Here is an 11310-nt window from a genome sequence, read left to right as displayed (position 1 = left end):
AAGCTGCAGTTGTAAAGATCAGTGTAGTGAGTCTAACTAGAACTTTCTCATTTGTACTAAGGAACTAGCAGAACCCGTAGTTTGGAGTGCAGCATCCCCCGCCAACTCCTCTGGCCCATCACCTTCTAAATCAGAACTCATCACCTGTTAATTCATCTCATTTTGCTGATGGTCAGGACAGCTAGATCAGTGGAAGACAGATGACTTGGCCAGTTACAAGGCCAGGGAGGAGACAGAGAGCCAGGCTGGGCTGAGATATGAACAGGTGTGGGAAATTGTAGAACACAGATGACATGCCAGTCATAAGCAGAGGCATATAGTAAATAACTTGCTCATGTAGTATAGAGAAACAAGCTCAGAGGTAGGAGGATTGCTGTAAATTTGAGGCCAGCCTGGAACTACAGAGTGAATTCCAGGTCAGCCTGAGCTAGAGTGAGACTCAACCTTGAAAAAACAAAACAAAACATACAAAAAAAGCCAGACATGGTAGCTCACACCTTTAATCCCAGCACTCAGGAGGCAGAAGTAGGAGGGTTGCTGTGAGTTCAAGGCCAGCCTGAAACTACAGAGTGTATTCCAGGTCAGCTTGGGCTAGAGGGAGACCCTACCTCAAAAAAAAAAAAAAGCTGTGGGCTAGAGATGGCTTAGCAGTTGGGGCACACTTGCCTGCAAAGCTAAAGATGTAGGTTCAATTCCCCAGAACCCAAGTAAACCAAGTGCACATGGTAGCACATGCATCTGGAGTTTGTTTTCAATGGCTGGAGGCCCTGGCATGACCATCCCCCCAACCAATAAATAAATAAAAATTTTAAGAAAAAAGCTGTGAGGGGAGCTGAGGCAGGTTTGTACAGTGTAGCAGTTACCTTCTTGTTACTGAAACAAAAACCACCTGACCAGAAGCGGTCTGCAGTTTTGAGGGGAACCTTCACCGTGGGGGGAAAGCCTGTAAGAGCAAGCAGCCAGGTGTCCTCTCCACACAGCAGCATGGAGGAAGAGAGAGGACTCCGTGTGGGAGAGGGGGCAGCTGAGCTGGACGAGTAACCCTCAAGGCCCACCCCCAGCGACACACCTTCTGCAAGGCCCTACCAGCTGGGGATTAGGCATGAGGCTTACTCTCAAACACGTGAGGTTATGGGGACATTTTACACTCAAACCACCACACTCAGCTAGGAAGGCTGAGGAGGATTTGACCTTTCTTGCCTAGGAATTCTAGCTCTCCATGTCTGCCTTTGAGGTGAAGCGCCTTCAAGGCACTTGGAGCACCAGATGGGCTGACCTTTCTCTGCTCTCCCAGCCTAGAGGCCTGACTCACATGTGTTCTCTGGGTATAACGGAGGGACCCAGCAAAGGCTCTTAAATGCAGTCCTGTCTGCCCTCTCTCCCTGAAACCATTTACCATTTTGCTGGAACAAGCCACTATTCAACTGGCTGGGAGATTGACCTCCAGGGAGACAACACAAGACCATAGTGAAAGCCCACACAGGTATATGAATGTATTATTTTATTTCCTAACTCCACTTCCTCGGTGGAGTAAATGTCTCCAGATGAGTGAGTGAGGTTGGCCGCCATTTCCCCAACAATTATGTGCGGAGTTCGTCTACAAGTCTTGTAAGTTCCGAGATTCAATTTCTGATGTGGGACAGAGACACGGACACACCTCCCAGACAGCTGAGATGAAACATGAGCGGAGAACAGAAGAAAAGTGGGCCCAGGGAGTGGCAGCAGGGGGTATATCACACTTCTAGGGCCTCCCACGGGAGCACTGGTCAAACAGGAGCTTCTAAAAATAGTGGCTTGGATTCCAAACTTGGGACCTGAACAGTTGGGCTAGGCAGCTGCTACACAAGGAGAACTGTTCCTTGCAAGGGGAAAGCAAAGCCAGGGAGCTGGCCAGTGCAGTGGGAAGTCCACCTCCTGCACAGACGCTGAGTGCCTCCAGAGAGCATCACAAGCCCTTGGCAGAAGGACTCCCAGCCACCGCTACAGCCCAAGTGCCTGCCTGGCCCTTTCACCCAATCTTTTTTTTTCAAGGTATCTTCTCACTTCTCACTACTGTAGCCCAGGCTGACCTGGAACCCACTCTGTAATCCCAGGCTGGCTTTGAACTCACAGCAATCCTCCTATCTCTACTTCCTGAGTGCTGGGATTAAAAGCGTGTGCTGCCATGCCTGGCGCACTCTACCTCTTTGAGACAGGTATTGTTATATAGTCCAGGGTGGCTTGAAAACTCAAATCCTCCTGCCTCAGCCTCTTGAGTGCTGGGATTATAGGCATGAACCACCTTGGCCTCTGAGGGACTTGTCTGTCAGCAGCCCTCCCCATTTGAGGGAAGTGTGATGCAACAGCTGTCTTGGACCTGACCAAGCCAAAACCTCCAGATGTGCTGGGCGTGGTGGCGCACACCTTCAATCTCACCACTTGGGAGGCAGAGGTAGGAGGATCGCTGTGAGTTCGAGGCCACCCTGAGATTACATAGTGAATTGCAGGTCAGCCTGAGCTAGAGTGAGACCCTACCTCAAAAAAAAAAAAAAAAAAAAAGAGAGAGAGAAGGGGCTGGAAAGATGGCTTAGCAGTTAGGGCACTTGCCTGCAAAGCCAAAGGACCTTGATTCAATTCCCCAGGACCCATGTAAGCCAGATGCACAAGGGGGCAGATGTGTCTGGAGTTCGTTTGCAGTGGCTGAAGGCCTGGCATGCCCATTCTCTCTCTCTGTCTGCCTCTTTCTCTCTCCCTGTCTCAAATAAATAAATAATTTTTTGTTAAAAAAAAGAGGGGCTGAAGAGATGGCTTAGTGGTTAAGGCATTTGCCTGCAAGGATCCTGTTTCGACTCTCCAGGACCCACATAACCCAGATGCACAAAGTGACATATGCATCTGGAGTTCATTTGCTGTGGCTGGAAGCCCTGGTGCACCCATTCTCTCCCTCCCTCCCTCCTTCCCTCCCTCCCTCCCTGTCTCTCTCTCCCTCTTTATCTTTCTCAAATAAATAAATAAATAATAAAAGAACTGTGAGAAAAAAAAATAGGAAAAAAAACACCCTCCAGATGTAAGAAAGGATACATCATGTCTTGAAGACATGGCTGACTGGAGAAGGTGCTGGGGCAGAGGTCCTCCAAGGAGGCCTGCAGGGTCTGTGCTATGCTGTGGTCAGCCAGGAATCCCATGTTCTGAACCTGCAGGAGAAGAGGTAGGGAAGGCAGGCCTTCTGTAAATGCACCACACCTGCTATGCTCCCGACTTGCCAGCGGTTTCTGTAGCCGGAGCTCTCACCCTCCACAGAGAAGATAAGTCTTGAGGGTCTAGCCTCCGAGGGCTACCTAGCATCCTTTCTACCCACCTGCAGGAAGAAGCCATGCAGAGCCCGCAATGTGGCGTTCGAGAGGGTAGACAGGTCAGTCAAAGCTGCGCCTTGCAGAACAAGACCCACCTCTTCACGAGAGAGGACACTGCTGCTCCGGTACTGCACAAACTGTCCCAGGAAGAAAAACCCCAGACACAGTAATTGGAAAAGGTGCCATTTCCTGTGCTTTGCTGTGCTCAGCACTGCACTGGGAGCACTCTGAAGCCCACAGGGCCTTGTCTTGGTGAGCACAAGGTAAGTGGGGCAGACTGGGGGCCCCAGAGAGCAGGCTGTACTGATCCCTTTAGCCATGACTCCGTCCCCAAAGCTTATACAGTGCACACTCATGGCCAAGATGAACTGTGTGGCTCTGGTAACCTACCCAACATGCTCTTGTACCTACTGCTATCTCTTTACTACATAGAATACCTTCCTCCGCTTTAATCCTTCAAGCCTCAGCTAAAACGTCCCCTCACTGCACAGAAGCAATTACACATCTCTCTGTTCTCCAATCACAGGTTTGTTTGTAGATCCACTCCACTGTCACCCATAGGCTCACTATTTTGTTCCTTATTTCTGTAACACAGCCAAGCACACTACCACTTGAAATACCACTTTTCACCATCCAGTCACTTGTCTAACTCCCTCTCTAGACTGAGGCTTCTTTTTAATTCATTTATTTATTTTGTTTTTGTTTTTCGAGGTAGGGTTTCACTTTAGTCCAGGCTGACCTGGAATTTCACTAGGTAGTCTCAGGGTGGCCTTGAACTCAAGGCAATCCTCCTCCCTCTGCCTCCCAAGTGCTGGGATTAAAGGCATGTGCCACCACGCCCGGCTTAGACCTGCTTCTTAAAGGCTGAGCATTTGGCTGCTCGACATTCTCAGTCGTGGCAGATCTGGCATGCGGCAGCAGGCCCTGGTCAACATTTCACAAGGGAAGTAAGAAAAGGATTCCCTGGGATGAGATGTCAGTCATGGGAATGCTCTGAGCAGTTCTGTTGCAGGATAAAGGGCCACTGAGCCCTTCTAGCTAGCTTCCTGGGGATTAGGTCACCTAAGCTACAGTGTCGTGGACCTCTTGAGCACCTACTACTCTGCCAAAGACGCTGGTCAGACTGTAGGACTGACTCTCCTGTCTGTACTCACCAGGGCCATAAGTCTTAGTATCTCAGGTCTGAGGAAGGAATTCTCTTCAGCATCCAAGAGAGTGAACAGCAAAAACCGATTCCAAGGCTGGGAGGCCACATGGAGTGCTGTGGGAAACACCAGCCCTCAGGGTTAGTGCTGCTTTGCCAGAGGCCTGGGGAAATGGCCCAAGAAGAGCTTCTCCAGTTGGCTCAAAAAAGGGGTGCTCTGTGGCAGCAGGAAACTGGACAGGCTGACTCCAGCAGATGCCTCTCTTGCCTGGCCTCCCAATCACCTACGCAGACTGGCTCAGTGAAGCAATATCTCCTATAACATTGAAGTGGGTAACAGGAAGGGATCTGCCACTTAAGAACATTGTGACCGTGGTTAGGTCGATCACTTGATCTCTCTGAACTTGGCAGTGGCATCATCTGTATAATGAGTGTGACAGTGTACTTGCAGTGTAAAGTACTAGGACAGTAAAATGACAGGGGCTCACTCCCTCCAGTCTCTCCCATGGAAACATCAGAGAACAGAGAAGATTTCTACCAATGTCTGGGCTCCTGGAATGCAGGTAGTCAAGCAAGGCCTCCAGGCAGCCAACACAGGCTTGGGACAATAAAGGGTCCTTCTGCAAACACAGAAAGAAAAAAAAAATTAGGGTCATTTTTTTTCAGGGGATTATTGTTACATTGAAGGTTGGCCTTAAACTCCAGGGTCAGGTTTTATGCTTAATAGGTTTTGGTGTTAATCAAGAAAAAATATTTTTTCCAGTTATTCAGATTTTAGATATGAGATGAAGCCCTAAAGATAATCTTTAAAATGTGTGTTAGGTTAGTCTCTCACACACATACAAGGCACACTGCTTATACTGAGTAACTTTCCTTTTTTATTCTTGAGATAAGGTCACACTATGTAGGCGTGGCTGGCCTGGAACTCACTGTGTAGATCAAGATGGGCTCAAACTTGTGGCTATCCTCCTGTTTCTGTCTCTGCGGTGCTAGAATTATAGGTGTGTAACATGGGACCCAGTTGTAACATATCTTATTTACTTGAGAGAGATAATGAAAGAGAGAAGGAGAGAGGGGATGAGCACACCAGGGCCTCCTGCCACTCCAGACACAGGCGCCGCTTTGTGCATTTGTTTTTATGTGGGTACTGGAGAATTGAACCTGGCCTGGCAGGCTTTGCAAGCAAGCACCTTTAACATCTGCACCACTTCCCAGCCTAGAACTTATCTTTTTTGAGTGTTTTGGAGAGCTAGGGAAATGGTTCAGCGGTTAAAGGCATTTGCTTGCAAAGCCTGACAGCCTACCCGTATAAAGCTAGCTGGGCATTCACTTGCAGTGGTAAAACATACACACACACACACACACACACACACACACACACACACACACATTTTTTAAAAGAAAATATTTAAAACAAACAACAACTAAGAAACAACAAAAAATAAAACAACAAAACAAAACAAATATAATAATAAAAAAGAAATAAAGAGTATCTTGTTTTCAAGAAGGAAATGGGCCCTGGAGCTCAAGGCCAGCCTGGGATACAGAGTGAGTGCCAGGTCAGCCTGGACTGGAGTGAGACCCTACCCCCCAACAAAAAAAGTTCATAGACTATAGACACTGGAAGAGTTCATAGTTTAAACCAGAAGGTTGCAGCCACTTTTTTTTCTTTTCTTTTTCAAGGTCAGGTCTTGTTCTAGCACAGGTTGACCTGGAATTCACTATGTAGTCTCAGGGTGGCCTCGAACTCATGGCATTCCCCCTACCTCTCTGCCTCCTGAGTGCTGGGATTAAAGGTGTGTGCCACCATGCCCAACTCAGCCACTTTTTTTTCTTTGGTACTTTTGAGAAAAGAAAGGGAAACCCCATCCCCAAAGAAAAGCTTTCTCACTTACCCCTGCCCCACAACAAGAGCAATACATTGCAATGACCAGTGCTTCAAGTACTTAGGACTTTAAAAAATATCATTCTGAGCTGTCTGTGGTAGATGGTGGCTGAAAAGAGTAAAAAAGCCAGGAATAGACAACTTGGAACCCTGACTTAAACTGACCCTGGCCCACTCTCTTCTCTGTGTGGCCAGTGATAAGGGTCTGGTTGACAGCCTTGTTCTACAGCAAAACAGATGCACAATGGCTGAGTTGCAGCAAAGTGCACAGCCACCATCCCCTGCTCTATCCACGGACTCTGGACTTCCCCAGGAACAGGCTTGTCAAGGACAGTGTTGGTTGGTGAAGGTACACACACAATCAAGTTCCCAATATCCTTGTTGGGAAAGTAGTTACAAGGTAGTCCACTTCAGAGGATCCATGATACCTCACTGCCTACATGTCCCTAATAGCCTCTACATATCCCTGTAGCCTCTCATTTACCATGTAATTCATTAAGTCAGCCACCAACTTGCTAAAAAGTCTTGATACTCTAATTATGGGCAAAAGAGTAAGTAATCAGTTTAGGAGCATTAATGCCCAGTTTTCTGGGCTGGAGAGATGGCTTAGCAGTTAAGGCTAAGGCCTGCAAAGCCTAAAGACTCATGTTCAACTCTCTAGTTCCCATGTAAACCAGATACAGTGATGCAAGCACACAAGATCACACATATGCACAAGGGGGCACATGCATCTGGAGTTAAACTGCAGGGGCTGGAGGCCCTGGCATGTCAATCCCTTCCCTCTCATTCATACACACTTGTGCTCTCTCACATAAAAATAAAAAAAGGCCAGGGCTGGAGATATGGCTTAGCAGTTAAGGTGCATGTCTGGAAAGCCTAAGGACCCAGGTTCGATTCTCCAGGTCTCATGTAAGCCAGATGGACATGGTGGTGCATACACCTGGAGTTTGTTTGCAATGGCTAGAGGCCTTGGAGCACCCATTCCCACTCTCTCTCTCAATCCCTCTCTTTCTGTCTCTACTAAATAAATAAATAATCTTAAGGAAAAAAAGGCCAGTCTGTTGGGCTTGATTAAAGGCCCACTCCAACAGGAGGACGTTACAATCCTAAACATATATGCACCTAACATGGGAGCTCCCAACTTCATCAAACAAACACTATTAGAACTAAGGTCACAGATGACACCAAACACAGTGGTAGTGGGAGATTTCAACACCCTACTCTCATCAATTGACAGGTCACCCCGGAAAAAAAATAAACAGAGAGGCATCTGGATTAAATGAGGTCATAGAAGAAATGGACCTAACAGATATATAAAGGACATTTCATCCAAATGCTGCAGAATATACATTCTTTTCAGTAGCACATGGAACATTCTCTAAAATAGACCATACATTATGACACAAAGCAAATCTTAACAAATACAGGAAAATTTAAATAATTCCTTGCATTCTAGCTGACAACAATGGAATCAAACTACAAATCAATAGCAAGAAAAGCTATAGAGCATATACAGAATCATGGAAACTAAACAATACACTACTAAATGATGAATGGATCCATGAAGAAATCATGGAGGAAATAAAAAAAATTCAGAGTCAAATGATAATGAGAACACAACATACCAAAACCTTTGGGACACAATGAAGGCAGTCCTAAGAGGGAAATTTATAGCTTTAAGTGCCTATATTAAGAAATTAGAAAGGTCTCAAGTAAATGACCTAATGCTTCACCTTAAAGACTTGAAAAAAGAAGAACAAGGCAAACCAAAAATAAGTAGATGGGAAGAAATAATAAAGATTAGGGCAAAAATCAATAAAATAGAAACCAAAAAAAAAAAAATCCAAAGAATCAATGAAACAAAAAGTTGGTTCTTTGAAAGGATAAACAAAGTTGATAAACCCTTAGCAAATCTGACCAAAAGAAAGAGATCCAAGCAGTTATCAAAAATCTCCCAACTAAAAATGTCCAGGCCCAGATGGATTCATTGGTGAATTTTACCAGACCTTCAGGGAAGAACTAGCACCATTGCTACTTAAGTTATTCTATAAAATAGAAAAAGAAGGACTCCTATCAAACTCCTTCTAAGAAGCCAGCATGACCCTGATATCAAAACCAGGCGAAGATAGAACAAAAAAAAAGAAAATTACAGAGCCATCTCCCTCATGGACATAGATGCAAAAATTCTCAACAAAATATTGGCAAACAGAATACAAAGAATATATTAGAAAGATCATTCACCCCGACCAATTAGGCCAGAGATGCAGGGATGGTTCAAAATATGCAAATTGTTAAATGTAATGCATTATATAAATGGACTGAAGGACAAAAATCACATGATCATCTCATTAGATGCAGAGAAAACATTTGACAAAATCCAATATCCCTTCATGATAAAAGTCCTACAGAGACTGGGAATAGAAGGAACATATCTCAATATAATAAAGGCTATTTATGACAAGCCTACAGCCAACATATTACTAAATAGGGAAAAACTGGAAGCTTACCACTAAAATCAGGAATAAGACAAGGGTGTCCACTGCCCCCACTTTTTTTTTTTTTTTTTTTTTTTTGGGTTTTTGAGGTAGGGTCTCACTCTGGTCCAGGCTGACCTGGAATTAATTCTGTCATCTCAGGGTGGCCTTGAACTCATGGCGATCCTCCTACCTCTGCCTCCCGAGTGCTGGGATTAAAGGCGTGTGCCACCATGCCCGGCTGCCCCCACTTTTATTTAATATAGTACTGGAAGTCTTAGCAATAGCAATAAAGCAAGAGATACACCTAAAAGGGATACAAATTGGAAAGGAAAAGATCAAGTTATCATTATTTGCAGATGACATGATTCTATACATAAAGGACCCTAAAGACTCTATTAGCAAACTGTTAGAGCTGATAAACACCTATATCCCTGTAGCAGGATACAAAATAAATACACAGAAATCAGTAGCCTTCCTATATGCTAACAACAAACACACAGAGGATGAAATCAGAGAATCACTCCCATTCACAATTGCATCAAAGAAAATAAAGTACCTTGGAATAAACCTAACCAAGGAAGTAAAGGATCTCTACAATGAAAACTTTAAAACACTCAAGTGAGAAGTTGCAGAAGACTCTAGGAAATGGAAAAACATCCTTTGTTCCTGGATTGGAAGAATCAATATTGTGAAAATGGCAATCTTACAAAAAGCAATCTACACATTTAATGCAATACCCATCAAAATTCCAATGGCATTCTTCAAGGAAATAGAAAAACCAATCCACAAATTCATTTGGAATCACAAAAAAATAAAAAACAAAAACCTCGAATACCTAAAACAATACTGAGCAACAAAAATAAGGCTGGTGGTATCACCATGACTGATTTTAACTTATACTTCAGAGCTATAGTAACAAAAACAGCATGGTACTGGCACAAAAGCAGACATGTAGATCAGTGGAACAGAACAAAAGACCCAGATGTAAGTCCATGCCAAAAATACTCATTGGAGAAAAGACAGCCTCTTCATCAAATGGTGCTGGGAAAATTGGATATGTATCTGTAAAAGGATGAAAATAGATTCTTCTCTCTCTTCATGTACAAGAATTAAGTCCAAATGGATTAAAGACCTTAACATCAGACTGGAAACTCTGAAACTGCTCGAGGAAAAAGTAGGGGAAACCCTTCAACATATTGGTCTTGGCAAAGACTTTCTGAATATAACTAACCCCAATTGCTCAGGCAATAAAACCACAGATTAACCATTGGGACCTCATGAAATTACAAAGGCTTGGTATGGCAAAGGACACTGTGAGTAAAGCAAGGAGGCAACCTACAGAATGGGAAAACGTCTTTGCCAGCTATACATCTGATAGAGGATTAATATATACGATATACAAAGAACTCAAAAAATTAAATAATAAGAAATCAAACAAGCCAATTTAAAAAAATGGGCTATGGAGCTAAATAGAGAGTTCTCAAAAGAGGAAATACGGATGGCATATAAGCATCTGAAAAAATGTTCTACATCCCTAGTCATCAGGGAAATGCAGATTAAAACTATGTTGAGATTCCATCTCACTCCTGTCAGAATGACTACCATCATGAAAACAAATGACCATAAATGCTGTCAAGGATGTGGAAAAAGAGGAACCCTTCTACACTGCTGGTGGGAATGCAATCTGGTCCAGCCATTGTGGAAATCAGCATGGAGGTTCCTAAAACAACTAAAGATTGATCTACCATATGACCCAGCTATAGCACTCCTAGGCATATATCCTAAGGACTCATCTCATTACCTTAGACATACTTGCTCAACCATGTTTATTGCCACTCTATTAACAATAGCTGAGAAATGGAACCAGCCTAGATGTCCCTCAACTGATGAGTGGATAACGAAGATATGGAACATTTATACAATGGAGTTCTACTCAGTGGTAAAGAAAAATGAAGTTATGAAATTTGCAGGAAAATAGATGCATCTGGAAAGGATTATACTAAGTGAGGCAACCCAGGCTCAGAAAACCAAGCATCACATGTTCTCTCTCACATATGGATCCTAGCTACAGATGATTGGACTTCTGTGTGAGTAGGAAGAAAACTCAGTAGCAAAGGCCAGTAAATTAGAAAAGAAATATAAAGGGAAGAGAAAGGAAGGGAGGGGTACATTGTAGGATGGTATTGTATATATGTAAGTAGAAGAATAGATTAATGGGGGTGAAAAGGCCCAAAGTAAGGTCAGGGGAAGAGATTGAGTAAAGAAAAGGTAGAGGGAGAGCTAATCAAAATCTAAGAAGATATAAATAAATCATATGGAAACCTACATTTTTCTTGGACAATGGAATACTCAGGAGCCATAGATTGTTGCTAGAAAATTTTCAGTGCCAGGGATGGAATACCTTCCAGTGAGTTGTTGGCCAGGGAGGTCTCTGATGCCCCCAAAATATTATGGACCATTGACAAGGCCCTT

The 11310-nt window shown here is 44.1% G+C and overlaps 1 protein-coding gene across 1 annotated transcript in view; it reads right to left on the bottom strand.

Annotated features, from left to right (window-relative positions):
* Nucleotides 1-1571: 1571 nt before the first annotated feature.
* The window catches only part of Mei1 (meiotic double-stranded break formation protein 1), a 103797-nt gene continuing 94058 nt past the window's right edge, over nucleotides 1572-11310 (bottom strand). The window contains exons 27-31 of the mRNA XM_045152828.1: nucleotides 5015-5096; nucleotides 4487-4593; nucleotides 3338-3469; nucleotides 3061-3173; nucleotides 1572-1668 (exon numbers count right to left, since the gene is read on the bottom strand). Coding sequence (XP_045008763.1) covers nucleotides 1623-1668; nucleotides 3061-3173; nucleotides 3338-3469; nucleotides 4487-4593; nucleotides 5015-5096 — 480 coding nt within the window. The 3' untranslated portion in view covers nucleotides 1572-1622. The remainder of the gene's footprint in view (nucleotides 1669-3060; nucleotides 3174-3337; nucleotides 3470-4486; nucleotides 4594-5014; nucleotides 5097-11310) is intronic.

The sequence above is a fragment of the Jaculus jaculus genome, chromosome 6, assembly GCF_020740685.1.
Source record: "Jaculus jaculus isolate mJacJac1 chromosome 6, mJacJac1.mat.Y.cur, whole genome shotgun sequence".
Classification (NCBI taxonomy): domain Eukaryota; kingdom Metazoa; phylum Chordata; class Mammalia; order Rodentia; family Dipodidae; genus Jaculus; species Jaculus jaculus.
This window is presented reverse-complemented; position numbering and strand designations above follow the sequence as displayed.